The 15,462-nt window shown below is 34.2% G+C and overlaps 6 protein-coding genes across 6 annotated transcripts; 2 read left to right on the top strand and 4 right to left on the bottom strand.

Moving 5' to 3' along the window:
* Window positions 1–1,326: 1,326 nt before the first annotated feature.
* Window positions 1,327–1,957, top strand: BDB00DRAFT_784965 (uncharacterized protein; the record flags this gene model as incomplete). The annotated part of the gene is made up of 3 exons (XM_053120506.1): window positions 1,327–1,345; window positions 1,481–1,734; window positions 1,811–1,957. The coding sequence occupies 3 exons, from the start codon at window positions 1,327–1,329 to the stop codon at window positions 1,955–1,957; spliced, it is 420 nt and encodes a 139-aa protein (XP_052983509.1).
* An 808-nt stretch (window positions 1,958–2,765) lies between these two features.
* Window positions 2,766–3,824, bottom strand: BDB00DRAFT_951892 (group I intron orf; the record flags this gene model as incomplete). Its single annotated transcript, XM_053129593.1, has 1 exon — window positions 2,766–3,824. One exon carries the CDS (start codon window positions 3,822–3,824, stop codon window positions 2,766–2,768), a length of 1,059 nt encoding a protein of 352 aa, XP_052983508.1.
* Window positions 3,825–5,195: 1,371 nt separating this feature from the next.
* Window positions 5,196–5,735, bottom strand: BDB00DRAFT_756868 (uncharacterized protein; the record flags this gene model as incomplete). The annotated part of the gene is made up of 1 exon (XM_053118941.1): window positions 5,196–5,735. A coding segment is annotated over one exon (540 nt), but the record flags the coding sequence as incomplete, so codon positions are not given.
* Window positions 5,736–5,743: 8 nt separating this feature from the next.
* BDB00DRAFT_757143 (uncharacterized protein) lies at window positions 5,744–6,703 on the top strand (the record flags this gene model as incomplete). Its single annotated transcript, XM_053118963.1, has 1 exon — window positions 5,744–6,703. A coding segment is annotated over one exon (960 nt), but the record flags the coding sequence as incomplete, so codon positions are not given.
* Window positions 6,704–10,517: 3,814 nt separating this feature from the next.
* Window positions 10,518–13,859, bottom strand: BDB00DRAFT_805634 (uncharacterized protein; the record flags this gene model as incomplete). Its single annotated transcript, XM_053122203.1, has 8 exons — window positions 10,518–10,762; window positions 11,085–11,227; window positions 11,289–11,554; window positions 12,998–13,113; window positions 13,166–13,340; window positions 13,411–13,514; window positions 13,575–13,646; window positions 13,734–13,859. Coding segments are annotated over 8 exons (1,119 nt in total), but the record flags the coding sequence as incomplete, so codon positions are not given.
* Window positions 13,860–14,619: 760 nt separating this feature from the next.
* On the bottom strand, window positions 14,620–15,255 carry BDB00DRAFT_751136 (uncharacterized protein; the record flags this gene model as incomplete). Its single annotated transcript, XM_053118619.1, has 2 exons — window positions 14,620–14,983; window positions 15,044–15,255. Coding segments are annotated over 2 exons (576 nt in total), but the record flags the coding sequence as incomplete, so codon positions are not given.
* Window positions 15,256–15,462: the final 207 nt, after the last annotated feature.

The following is a 15,462-nucleotide window of genomic DNA, read 5'->3' as shown; positions in this document are numbered from 1 at the left end:
CTTGCCAGGCACATGTATATAAGAAACAATGAAAGTTAATCATACCGCAGCTAAAAGATAGTAGTTATAGACATACCATGATCATTTTTGGCAATCTCTAAAAGCAATAAGAGACGCGAGAATCACTAGTCAACGTATTGAAAAGCAAATAATCGCTGAGGACCCATCCAGAAACTGGACAGTACCAAACCCATAGCAACAAGGCAAATGTGAGTGGACTCCTTCATTATTGCAATCGATAACATGCTACACGAGTCTCACGCATGCTATCATTAGGCCCCAACACAATGAGAAACGCAAGAATCGCTAGTCAACGTATTGAAAAGCAAATAATTGCTGAGGACCCATCCAGAAACTGGACAGTACCAAACCCATAGCAACAAGGCAAATGTGAGTGGACTCCTTCATCATTGCATCGGGTAACTCACTCTGATTCGTGTTCTTGCCAGGCACATGTATATAAGAAACAATGAAAGTTAATCATACCGCAGCTAAAAGATAGTAGTTATAGACATACCATGATCATTTTTGGCAATCTCTAAAAGCAATAAGAGACGCAAGAATCGCTAGTCAACGTATTGAAAAGCAAATAATCGCTGAGGACCCATCCAGAAACTGGACAGTACCAAACCCATAGCAACAAGGCAAATGTGAGTGGACTCCTTCATTATTGCAATCGATAACATGCTACACGAGTCTCACGCATGCTATCATTAGGCCCCAACACAATGAGAAACGCAAGAATCGCTAGTCAACGTATTGAAAAGCAAATAATTGCTGAGGACCCATCCAGAAACTGGACAGTACCAAACCCATAGCAACAAGGCAAATGTGAGTGGACTCCTTCATCATTGCATCGGGTAACTCACTCTGATTCGTGTTCTTGCCAGGCACATGTATATAAGAAACAATGAAAGTTAATCATACCGCAGCTAAAAGATAGTAGTTATAGACATACCATGATCATTTTTGGCAATCTCTAAAAGCAATAAGAGACGCGAGAATCACTAGTCAACGTATTGAAAAGCAAATAATCGCTGAGGACCCATCCAGAAACTGGACAGTACCAAACCCATAGCAATAAGGCAAATGTGAGTGGACTCCTTCATTATTGCACTGGAATGATAGAAAGTGTCTGTTACTCGCCTGGAAAAAAATAATTTACCAGGTAAAAAAAAACTCCACTATTGCGTGACCGCTATTACAATAATTATTTGTGGTGATGTAAGTAAATCGCGTCGATGCAGAATTGATTTACTTATATCACCACAAATAATTGTTCTCGATCAATTTACTTGCTTTACCTCTTGCATCTTTCCCTCCACAATGTCAGATTTAGCCCAAGGTAAGCATACTGCGTGTTGGCGGAAGCGACGAGTCTAATTACAGGTGTTTTTTGTAGCATTAGAAAATTACGTCAAAACTAAAAAGGCAAGATCAACTATACAAGGCTTCATCAATAACGATGAAAACCACATAGAGGCGTTGATTGTTTGGTTTGAGACATTTGTTGAATATGACGATGCATTGAAGTCTTTTACTTCAAAGTTCGAGCAAGTGTACAAGGATATCATGAAAAAATCATACAAACGCAAGGCCAAAGTAGATATGAAGAGAATTTTTCAACAATCAAAATCTCAAACGAACGCAATGGTGAATGGAAGCAAAGTCTTGGACGAAGCTACGAATGCTGCCTCAGAGAGATTAATCTTGAGACTGAAACGATCACCAAAAGTATAGTATTAAAAAAATAGCTTATTCAAAAATGATATCGATAGATGTATTGATAAAATGAAAAAATCTGTTATAGATTGTGCCTGGTGCGTCTTCCTTCTCATCCTCATCTACTGCTGGCGCTTCCTCATCTACTGCTGGTGCTTCCTCATCTACTGCTGCCGCTTCATCGATCGAAGAAAAATTGAATTCATATAATTTTTTGGACACTCTCCATCTATAAGCTTTAACTTTACTTCTTTTTAAAACAGACCCATGGAATCTTTGTTTAATTTTGTATAAAGTTTTAACATCTTCTTCACCCAAAGTAATTTCACATACTTGAGCATTGCTTTTATATACTGAGAGTGTTCCATCTCCATCGATTAGTCCGGCTAACCAATAATTAAAATCTTCATTTTTATCTGAGCCATTAGTGTCTTTTGTATTAGACTTTGGCAAGATTAAATCGGAAATATCGCGTGTAGTCTCTGAGGATCCCATTGTAGTATAAAAATCTCGTTGGTTTCCTGCTGATTGGTCTACAATATTATAGATTTTAACTGAAAAGGGCACTAAAATTGCACTTACATTTCGAGTACTAATAATATCTAAACTGTCCCAGCATACAGCGATATCATAATTCAACAAATTACTTTGTTGAACGGCCATCCCTGAAGTTTGACCAAGTTTATTTGGAGCATAGAATAAGAATAATCCTAATACTAAGAAGAATAAGAAAATAGTTACTAAATCTTTAAATGTATAGTAAGGATGCATATATAGTCTATCAGCATTTGCTGTAATTCCTAAAGGATTACTTGATCCATGTTCGTGTAAAGTAATTAAATGCATTACAGCTAAAGCTGCTAAGATGAATGGTAATAAGTAGTGAAGACTGAAGAATCGGTTTAGAGTAGCATTATCACAATATGTTGGTAACTCCGGTAATTAAATTTAATTACCTCTTGTTACACACAGTTATTCTCATAACTGTTCGGACTATATCACGATCTTGTATTTATTTGAAGGAATAAATAGTTAATAAACGATTAATATTTATCAGGAATATTAAATCTATTGGAATATCTAGGAATATTACGAAGTTCTTTTAGCCATAATAAATATTGTAATTTTTTATAACCCATTAATTTTAAGGGAGCTTTTTGCATATATTTTACAACATTTTCTACGGCTCTTGCACTAGAAACTTTTAATTTAAATCCATTTGTTTTATCTTGAAATGCATTAGGAGTTAAAGATAATTCTTTTCTAATTGCCTCAATCAAAATTAAACCATTTGTTTGAGAAACATCAAAACTAGCTACTTTTGAATTATCTTTAACAGGTTTATAAATACTAAAACAACCTTCAGCTTCAATGAATCCAATTAACCAAGGTTTAAAATATGGTTTATTTAAAATTGTTTCAATTGAATTTAAAGGTTCAATAGGTCTAATGTAATCAGATAAATCTTTAGAAAAATTAATTTCATTTAAGAGTAATTTTTTAAACATTAAATAATCATATTGTTTATTAGAAAACATAGGATATTTATCAAAAATCGGTAATACAATTAATTTTAAATGTGATTTATTTCTAATTCTATATAAACACGTTTTTCTTTGATTTCTTTCTCTAATATTAATTGTCCCTACTCCTAAAATTTCTTTAATTTTGTATAATAATTGAATATCTCTAATATCCATTTCGATACCAAATTCATATTTAATATACTTACCATTTTTGGTAACTGAAAACCATCCATCTCCTTCAATTAATCCTACTAAGTAGGCAAATACTAGATCTCCTGCATTTAGTCTCTGAATAGCTTCAAAATTATTCATGTTAGAATAATTTTTAACCACTGCTGATTGTCCCCATGTTGTTGGCTTTTTCACGTATCTATTATTAAAATTAGAAACGTATCCAACTCCTAAAATAGAGGATGTTCCAGCAATAAGCAGGATTTGCAACAAGATATCACTATCTTGTGGCGCCGATAAGACGCTGAAACCTCCCCAGATAAATTCTACCAGGTCTTTACCGATCCAAGGGATAGCAGAAAGTAAGTTAGTAATTACTGTTGCACCCCATAGAGACATTTGCATATTATCTCATAATGCCTAATACTAGTTATTTATTGGCGTGTACTTTATATTTCATAGAAGAATGGATATATGGTAATACTAATTTACGTACTGTAGATAAACTAGATGCAGGAACGTAAAGAACATAATTATTATTATTATTTTTTAACCAAAGATTGGTTTTAATCTTAAATTTATTAAGAAGAACAAATTGTAATAATTCTACATCTTTTTTAGTATAACTATTAGTATGAATAATTAAACCTGATTTATGATATCCTCCATCATCCATAATCCAATATGCTAAACCTCTAGGTGTTAAATAATCTGTAATATTAGGTGGTACAATTTTTTTACCTTCAGGATAAAAAAGATTTCTAAACCAAGTATATTTAGCCGATGTTCGAGTTCTAAATCTTAATACTAAATGTTTACCACCTTTACCATCTCCAATTTTAAATGGAATTGGTGCTGTTATAGAAACTAGCCCCCAAAATAAAAATTGAAAATAAATAAAGTACAGATAACTTGCATGATTGGATCCTTGTTTAAATTCAATTCTTGCACTGTTACCTCGTTTTTCTACAGATGCATCACCTAGTAAAGAACCAATAACTAAATCCACAATTTTTTGTGGTAGTTTAGGCGCCCCATTAGAGATAATTACAGGAGTAATAGCAGAATATAATAAATATTCTGCAAAATATTGCTTTTATCCTGATCTCAATAGGAGTCAAATTGATAAAATGGACTTTCTCTTAACCATTTATTAAAATGGTTATCACATATAGTCTCTGAGGAATTATTTTCCTGCTGATAACTCACTTTATACACTTAAAATTATTACTTCCCCCTTCGGGGGAAACCCGATGGGGAAAGCCCCCCGGGCTTAGAAAGTATTTAAGTTTCTAGAGTGTCCCAGCATATAGTGATTTTAACATACATTTAATGTATGTGGGCCAAATCTAACCCCATGGTAATACATACAATTTCCAAAATATAAACACCAATTAAATTGACATCTGGTTTATATCCCATGTACCTCATCAATTTATTAATCCCCGGGATTTGTAAGTTCCCTTTCTAATAAATATCATTTAAGGCCTTGTGTAGGATAAAATATCCTCGGAAATCCGACTGTACATTAAGCACCATTTCAGGCACCCATTGGTGACCCAGTCTGTAGCGATGGTATACACCACCGACGGTCTTGAGAAAGATGTATAATCTTTAACCGTTTTCACCAACATAGCCAAAGAGGCCGTTATTCTCTTCAATACCCCTGTCAGGGTATTCTATTCTACTGAATTGTTTTTTTGTATAAATTACACAATTCTCCAAATAGGACTATGACTAATTAGAAATAGAATATTATTATGACATAATGATAAGTTAATTAGTTTTATCTAATTTAACATACCATTGTTTTTTAAATAATTTATCAGTATCGATCACTTTATTAATAGTTTTATGATCGCATCCAAAATGTTTTGCCATTACTCGGATACCTGAAAATTTTATATAAACTGTTCCATCTTGATTATAAACTGTTACTGGTTTAGAAGAAGCTAATCTATATTTATCTTTAACTTCATCAGATCTATTAAGAGCTTTTTCTCTTAATTGAGTCTTAACAGAATCTGTTAAAGATTTACCTTTGTTTAAGAGACCAATTTGTTCTCTTCTTTCATCGGAATAAATCTCTTTCATTTTCTGTTTAATTTCTTCAGAATGTTGATATCCTAAAGAATTACCAGCTTCCAGTAAAATATTATATGTTGGAGAATAAATTTTAATCCAATAAGTTTCTAAAGCCATTAACTCAGGATTATTCTTTTTTGTAATTTCTACTGGGTAATATTCCAAAGTTACAAAAGCAAAAGATTCAATTCCATATCTATCTAGATCGATTGCAATCTTTTTATTTCCTAAACAAATCGTGTAAAGACAAATCAAGAAAGCACGGATTCAATTTGCAAACCGAAGTTCACAAAGTGTTAGCAAGTCAAAACATAATATTACTCAAGGAAGGACAGATGTGTCCAGAACTCGCCAAGCATGTCGATACCGAATACCTCCTGAATAATATCAGAGCGAAAGCAATGACCAAAGATGTCACAGTTGACAGCATGATGTACTTGTCACTATGCACCTCGTTTCGAGATGTCAACAAGACAACCGACCGAACAAAGTTGAAGATAGAAATCAACCGACTATTTGAAGTTGCCTCCAAAGAGGATCGAAATATCATCGAGATATTCGCTAATTTGGCTACCAAACTGCCCAACTTTGAACGACTTTCTCCTGTAGGAGAAATGGAGTTGACGGTGAATTTTTTGGACCCAATTCTTTCGCCTATATTTCATTGCCCTGACAACAACAAGCATCTCATGTGGTTAAATCGTAAAGATGAAAATACAGCGATATTCCGACCAGATGCGACCACTGTTGCGATCCAGCAAAAAGCAGATACTGTTACTTTGGGATACGTAGAAGTGAAGCCGCCAGATTTCGAATCCAATCCCGAGTTGGCATTCATGGACTTGGTTCGTTTAGGCACATTTTCTCGCCGTTTGATGTTAAGGAAAAACAATTGCAAGGTGATGGTGGTGCAATGCATTGGTTATCACATGGTGTTCTACTTGGTCTCAGCATTCACAGAAGAAATCACACAATTGGCTGAGATTTTGTCCATCGATGTACCTAAAGAAATTGGCCAAATTGGGTGCCTTCTACAAAAGGTAGACGACTTCAAGCGATTATTCCTTTTGTATGAGCATCAAATAGAGACTCGGTACAAAATCTCAAGAGCACTTGAGGAAGAAGACGCTGCTCCACCAATTGATGCAATCAATCCCAAACGTCGCAAACAAAAAATCCCCGCGTTCTCTTTGGTGTAAGGTTTCTCGCTCCCCCTCATATTTTTTTTCTCCTGTAGTCCAATATCATGTATAACCTATGAAACAAAGCATAACCAAGTCATTCATTTCTATATAAAGGCTTTTAAACTGATTTCATTTATAGTGTTATAGAGGTTTATTGAATAATGCAACAGTACGACTTTTGAATTTTCAGGCTTTAGTGAAAAGAAAATAATCTACAGCAAATGCGATTTGGTTTGGTCAAAAGCGCAAATTGGGCCAATGAAATGCGCAAATTGGATTCTAAGAAAAGCGCTAATTGGGATGTTCAAAAGCGTGAGCTAATCTTAAAAAGCGTCAATTGACACTGGAGGCACTGTAAGTGACCAATTGAGGCTAAAAAAAAGTGACCAATTGAAGTTCTGAAAAGTGACCAAGTGATCTTCAGAAAAGTGACCAATTGAAACTCAAAAAAGTGACCAATTGAAATTTAAAAAGTGACCAAGTTTTTCAAAAAGGTGACCAATTGACGGCGGAAATACAGTAACAAACAAAGTATATCTTCAAACTCGACTGTCTTCTTTGCGTGGCTGTTTGAAGATTTTATATCGCAGCAGAAACAAGGAATGGATGCGTTCTTTTTCTCAGGTTGTACAAGAGCCATCCGTTTTTGTTCTCAGTGATAATGATGATGGATACACACACGCCAAGTACCATCACCTTCAGTGATTCCCCGTTTAATTTCAACCTCAAAGGGGGTCTATAGAGTGTTGAGACTACTTAGGGTTGACACAAAACGAGGGTGATTCAAGCAGTGTTCTATGCTTAAAGGGGGTATAGATAAAAGTTGAAATAACTGAGGGTTTACCTTATTGAGAGTGAAATTAAACGGGGAACCACTGTACTGCGTTTGAAAGCATGAAAATTTGGGGGGCGGACCAGATCCATCATTCAGTCCCATTGAAACTAGATCGCAGCTTTCCAGCTATCCGTGAATCGGTGCAACAGTAAGACTGACTTGAAGAAGGTAATGGTACATATAGTACTGTAGTTACCCTAAGCACATGCGGCACCGTTACATATGCATGGATTGTTGCATCTTGCAACATCATTACTTCTTCCCAAGCGATTCCTACCAATCATGTGCAGAAAATGTAGTGTTGGTCTGCCGGTTGTTAATATAAAACCATTACTAATGGGTGTGTGAAGTTCTTTACTGAATGAAACCATTCATACGAATTCCCTCAAAGAAAAACATACAGTTTATTGAATAATCTCTGCCTGTATATTTGTGCATTAAGATGACGACAGGAGTTTGCGCGCCTGAACATTTATGTTTTGGATTATGTGTGGAGAAAGGAAACGCTCTTATCGACTTTTTTCCAGCTTACACATCATAGTATCTTTCGTATTGCTAAGCAGCCACCATCACCAGGGCTATATGCCTAGTGCTTCTTAGATTATGGAGGTTGCTGTTTCCTGCTCTACACTAGCAGTTATCACGTTATTCTACTCCTCTATGTGAGCAATAAAGGCAGGAGCAGTCTTTGTGGTAGTATAAGATACTCAGAGAAAGAAGGACAGCGTATAGATTTCGAGTCAGAACCCAAAATTCTGTTTCGGCACCGCTTTTGTCCCGTATAACAATCATGGCATCCATCGGTTTAAACCGTCAGCAAACTTGCGCGATCGGTGAAGAGCTGCAGGCTGATGAATCTGTCGATTAGCTTGCTGGGGCGACTTTCCACTTCCTGCGCTTCATAGAAAGCTTCGCATAGACAATGCTAGAGCAAAGTAAACCCCAACAAAGTAAATATAATTATACACCCATAAGCAGGCCAGAAAGGTATACCCTTCATAAACTACAATTGAACGAGCACATATGTATAAGTTAAACGTAATGCAGAGATCGATTCTCGAACTTTTTTATAAGAAAGCAACACTCTGCTGACGTCGACATGAGCCACCTTAGCAGCTGTACAATACCGACCTCACCAATCAACTTATCAAGAATTGGTTGCTGAAGCCGTTAAAATGCTTCTCTTGGTCTGAAGTCCAAAACCAACAAAGAATATCTACAAACCTTTGTCCTCTAAGAGCACCTGCAGCGGTCGCTGTTACGAAACTGTTAAATTCCCGAGTTTAACAGCCCTCTTAACAGTGCGTAACAGCTTAACATCAGGGCATTTCGTGCAGCGGTTACTGTTACGAAGCTGTTAACTTCACACGTCGTTGGTTTTAATAAAAGCTTTGCCCTTTCTCCTGAGCAAGGGGGCAGCGGCAGAAACGTCAGACAGAAGGGTGGCGTTAGAAGTAGTGTTGTTCAATTTGAAGAATACAAACAAAGAATGAAGTGAGATATAGCTTTATTTTTCAAGTCCTTTTTCTCGATTCAAGAAACTGTTAAATTTAACAGGACGTTAACAGCAACCGCTGCAAGGTTTGGCTGTTAAATGAACTGTTAAATTTAACATAACAGGTTCTTAACAGCGACCGCTGCAGGTGCTCTAATAAAAATTCAGTTCTAAACATTATCAAGGCTTCAGCGAAGCGTATTCGTTGTCCAAACACGGACTTGACTGTTAACATACCTAAGAAAAAGCAAGATGTCTACAACACCACCAATGAAAGCAAACGACAAGCCGACGATAATGAATAAAATACCTCTCTGCACAAACATATCTTCACAAGAATGAAACATCTTGTTTCAGAGCAAGAACAATCGAACCCGAACACGTTGAAAATCCAGGTAATGATTATAATATTTATCATATAGAGCTACCGTTTTATGCACATAACATAGGAAAGTTTGATGGATGTGGGTACAAGCATAAATTATGTATTAGCAATGAAATGTACCAGGGCCAACACAACTTGCAGAAAAACGATTGGAACAGACAAACCAGAGTGATAGTGACCATAGCACATTGAAAAGTGGTTTAAAGGAGAATAAAGAGCCATGTAATATACCCATACCATATGCTCCCATATACAGTATCTGTGATATAGATTAAAATAATAAGGAGTGATGACTAGTGATAATTGTCATCATGACGACGATCAGCCTCTTCCAAAGCGTAGACACATATGCTCCTTCCATTACAGTTCGAGTATATGCTATAAAATGTATGTCGACCATAACAGGTGCTAATGTGTATATCGCGCCTGAAGTGCATATTGTTTTGATTTCAGATAATAACGTTAAAAAATGTTTTTGGTGATGAAACTAACTTTAGAACTGTTTTCGTCAAGAAATAGTAGCAGCTGGACATAGAGGTGTAGCATGTACTCAATGTCCCCAATTCTAGGGACGTTTGTACATGTGCACGCAATTGACATACGCTATAAAAATGTATAGCGTGCCTATACATACTCAAATTTCTTTATGAACTTTTAGAAGTCTGCGGCTTGTAGCCTCCGCCTTACTCCAATATCTGTGGCTGATCAACAGAAAACAGAAGTTGCGGCTCTTTGCAAATATATTCCAAAACAGATGAATCTCGGCAAATACAGCCATCACCATCAACCCTTTCTTCTATCACCAGAGTCACTAGATCCTGCAGGGTTTTGGTATACATTTAACACTTTAGTTTAGCGATTTGGATCTGCCGGAGCAACTATGTGTACACTATGATGTATAATAGTAGTATATAGTGCTTTCAACCTATGAAATTACAAAAGTGACGGGATCAAATACATTATTCAGTTCACCAATATTAATTTTCAGGAAAATGTGCTGTAGCTCTTGCCATACAATGACCGGCTATGGATGGTCGGTGTCTCTGTGCTTACTTACCAATGGAGAGCATACTAAACAAACTCTTTCACAAAAGCAAGCTATTGACGATGGAATGTGGTAGTAGATAGATATGATATATTTTCGGCAATGTAGAAATGAAATATTGAGTCTGTGATAGGATATATGTGAAGTGTGCTATGTATTATCTGCCGGGCCATGATCCTAGGACGGATCGACCTTTCTTATTTTTCACCATTTTTCGGGCGGCAAGATTGGACTATATGTTTTCCGCGGATGATCTCTCGCTTTTTGTTTCTGTGAAAGTCAAAGCACAGATTGGCATTAGCCGAGACCATTTGCTATATTGGTGTATTGGTGGTTAGTTATCATAAAATTAGGCAAAACCCTCCAACTTAAAGAATTGCAGCCAGCAACGATATAGCATTTAAAAGATACGAGAATACTGTGGTCCAAACTAATGAATGTATTCTTGAGCCTTTTAAATGCGATACCATGCTTCTGCTAGCAGAATCGCCTGAAATCAATAATATTATCGTTTGACGCATTGACATCAATCGAGGAAATTTGAAAACGTTAAAAAGCACCAAAAGTTCTCGATGGGTGTTACCGTATTTGCGACGGTAAACCTTTTACTTTTGCAAAGCTCAAGAGCCCACTTACCCGCATGGTTACCAATGCTTCGAAGCTGCTGGAGAGAACGTCAAAATCGTGCAAATCGCGGGGGATGTAAAAAACTGCAAGTGGGATCAAACGGTACACTGCTTGGTACTTGAGATCCATGACAAATAGTGTACATCGAAAGCCTACAACAAATTGCAGGTTATGGTATTGCTTTAAGTAATCGCTTCATCTTATATAGCTCACCTTCTACTAGTAACCCTAAAATCGTGATTTTAGGATTGTCGACGCCGTCTTGTACCATCTTGTCCAATGAGTCTTTCATCTCATTGGCAAGTTTGACTAAGTCGGGTCTGCTGCCAGTGCGGACTTTGTGCGGTGGTTTGATCTCAACGATCAACAAACCTTGCTTTGGCATTAAGCCATATTCGAAATTTACCGACAGGTCCGAAAACTGGTAACCCCCTTTTCCAGAGCTTTCTGTTTTTTCGCGATGTGCCCTGCCGTCGGTACTAAATGTACACAGGAAGTTAATTGAGGATACCGATTATGCCATTATACTATTACTGTACCCTACTCTTGTTGTTATATCAGTTTCTTCAAGGAATGACAGCACCAATGGGTATACTGCAGAGATAGAAAATGTGCTTTCAGCTTTATCTGTTTTCTTTGAAGATCTTGGGGAGTACGGGGACCAGTCGAGGTTATAATGATTATGCTCTGGTTTATTGGTACTAATTGGATGAATAGCCACAATAAGTTGGTGTAACTAAAATAATTTTTATAAAATTAAATTATGTATATATATCTTGGCATGCATACATTTAAAAATTTTGAAAAAATAAAAATTGAATTTTTTTTCTTATATAAAAATAACACCTCATAATATTAAACATGAACAAAACAATCACATTCAACAATGACAAAATTGTCCTTGATACCAATAAATTAAGTATATTTCTAACTAATAATAATATAAACATCAAAGAATTTGCTGAAGAAACGATTTATGAAAAATATGATATAAATTATAATATTAAAAAGAATAAATTATTAATAAAACGTAAAGCATCAAAAAAACAAAAAGAGTCATCTAAAAATAATTGAAGTAAAGCGAATAATGAAAGAGATATTATTTCTATTAAAAAAAGTAAAGAGAGAACATCAAAGGAGAATGTAAAACTAAAGGAAAAATTACATAAATATGAGAAATACTATGAAAATCCTAATACATGACCTCCAAAAGAAATAGTTGCTGAAAATTTAAATTCTCAGCAAATTGAAATTCCTCATATTTCAAATACACAAATAAAAGAAACATATGCTGAAAAATCAAATTCTCAGCAATCCTCAAATCCTCATATTTCTGATGTAATGTTAGATAACACCTCTAGTGCAGATTCCTCATAGGGTGATTCAGATAACAATGAATGTGAATCGGGTGGGGGTGAATATATGTGTATGATTGCATGTAAGCCCTGTATGGATAAATTAAATGATACTTATAATTGTACTTTTATTGATGACCTTATTTTAAAACTTGAAAAGGAAAAGTATAAGAATAAAAGGTTTTTCAATTCATACTTTAGATATTATATTGATTTAATAAAAGCAAAAGAAACAAATAGGGATGATATTATGCAAATGTATCAAGAGCAAATGCAGACGTTAATCATTGAATATAGTCAGATATATACACATAAAAACGGAAGTGAAGATGAAGATAGTGATGATTCTAATTAAACTTATATCGGCTATTAATGGCTATACCAGTTAGGACAGGCTTATTAACTATAACAAAATCAATAAACAACTAACAGCTAGACAACTAATAGTAGGACACCTACACTGAAACACTAAAGATAATATTTGAAGGTATAAGTATGTATATGCACACATACAAACACACACACATACACATATATATATATATATATATTCATAAAATTAACTACATGAAGGTAACGTACATGTTTCGCAGCAACTCCTTGATACATCTTGTATCATCGCTTCTGCCGTGAGGAATGCTATCGATGATCTCGGTACACTGCGCATATTTTCTTTTTGTAGCCTATTATTATTGGTGAGTACATAGGCACTCCTTTTTAATCGAGAATTACTACCTTTGCAAATTTGCTGATTGTAGCTTCAATTGAATCTGACAATTGTTCGAGAGGGTACAGTTCATGGCATTCTTCAGTTATGGCTTCCCACATGGCAGATTTGAAGCCGTATTCTAAGCATGAGCTAGGATATATGCTGTGAATGGCATTGAGTAGAAAAATACTGTTGACCGAACTAGAGGTATAGTTGACAAAGTTAGCATACAATTCGGCATTTTTCACTAATTATGCGATCAGTTACTCACAATTCCTCTTGATACGTATCGAGGCATTTACTTTCTGCTTTCACGATTGTTGCTTGACGGTATTCTAGCAGTTTCTCGGAGATTGTTGTGCCAGCAACTTCCCACTTCAAATTACAAGATTTAGCGTCCTCAATGTGATGTATGGCATAAATAGAGCCTTTTACCTTCGCTATAACCTCATGCAATGTTATAACAGGTGCTGAGTTCTCCACAAGATAGTTAGTCAACTTTTTGCGCTATTCAAAGGATGGTTGGATATACAATTGGAGTTTCTTAACATTTATATGATACATCGATAGCTTGTAGCTTCTACTGCTACTTACGCGCTTGTTCGTACTATCTATTGAAGTCGTCGGTGTAGTGCCGTTGCTAATTGAGGCAGATGCTGCTGCAGATATCGATGTCGAATTTGTTCGCTGTTCTTCAAGAGACCTCTTACCGAGGGAACCCTGGGTAATACAAATCCAATTAGTATGTGATGGTGGAAGACAGTGCAATAGACACTAGTTCATATATTGTTAGCTTCAATAATATATAAAAATTTATAAAAGTTTTTAATAATTAATAATATATTTAACATTTAAATAAGTAATATATTTAACATTTAAATAAGTATAAAAATGAACTTTTGTTATATAAATAAAAAATGGATATTGATAACCCATTAAATGATACCCTAAAAAATGAAATAGAAAAATTTATTGCTAATAAATGGGATTTTTTAAATAAATCATAGCCTGAAATATTGAATAAATATAATCATAGAACTGAGATTAAAATTTTAAAAGTAATACTATACAAATTATAAAAAATGAATTATTAGATAAACTTGGATATATTGCTGTTTTTTATTTTTTAGTTATATTATATGGTGTAAATGAATATCCAGCACCTTATAGAGGAGAATAATCAATATCTATAATTTTTGTTATAAATAACAAAATTATGATATTTCTTTATTCTGTCAAGTTAGGCGTCGACCTAAAGGTCTAGCCTAAAGGAGGGGGTGCTCACTACCGTTCCGCCACTTTAAGAAATTTTTATCTTTATAAAAGTTACAAAAATATTTAAAAGTTACAAATTTCATTAAAAGTTACAAATTAAAAAAATATATCTTTATTTAAATAAATCTTTTTTTAAGTTATGAAGAACATTTTGTACTGCTTTCAACAATACATTTTTAATAATTTATTTATTTTCAATAGATGCCAAGTATTCATCAATAATTGCTTCATCATTAAAATCTTCCTGCCAAACCCAATCATTGAATGTTTCATCATAATCTTTCCATTTAACATAAAATTTCATTCTTTTTTTAAACTTTCTATGTTTTATAATTTTTTCAACTTCAAAACTATCTTCATCTAATTCTGAATCATTTTCTATATCCATGCTATTTATATTAATATTATTACTATTAGAATCGAAAAAATAATTATTCAAAAATTCATCTTGTTGATTTGTCATATCAGTTATTCTTAATAAGTCAAATTCATAAAATATATTGTTTATGCAATCATTTTTAAGTGGATTAGGATAGTCAAAGTTCTCATTAATCCATAATATATGATTACTTTTAACTTCTATATTATGGATATTACAAAATTTATTTATATTCAATAATAAAAGTGACAGCTTTAATTGCAAATTATAAACTTTTAAATCTGTTACTTTAATTGATCCTTCATTATTATTAAATCTTTTAAACTTATTGCCAAGATTTCCAAAACATGATTCAATTTTACTTCTAAAACTACCAAACGTATCATTATATAATAATTCTTTATCAGTAAATTCAATATTTTTACTTTTTCTAATTGGAAACATAAAATTATTTAAATTTATTTTATCATTCCCTTTTCTTTCACAATTTTCAATGAATTTTTCAATATAATAATAATAACCACCATCAAATGCTATACAATCATTTTCATTTAATTTGTTTTCTAATTTCATATCTAAAAACATTTTTCCATCATTATAATTCTTACATGGCTTACTATCAGATACATATACTGCAAGTTCATTAATATCATATACTAGTTGTGTTCT

Source organism: Zychaea mexicana, assembly GCF_025766255.1.
Source record: "Zychaea mexicana strain RSA 1403 chromosome Unknown BDB00scaffold_10, whole genome shotgun sequence".
NCBI lineage: Eukaryota > Fungi > Mucoromycota > Mucoromycetes > Mucorales > Lichtheimiaceae > Zychaea > Zychaea mexicana.
Note: the sequence above shows the minus strand (reverse complement) of the source record. Positions and strands in the feature narration are given on the sequence as shown.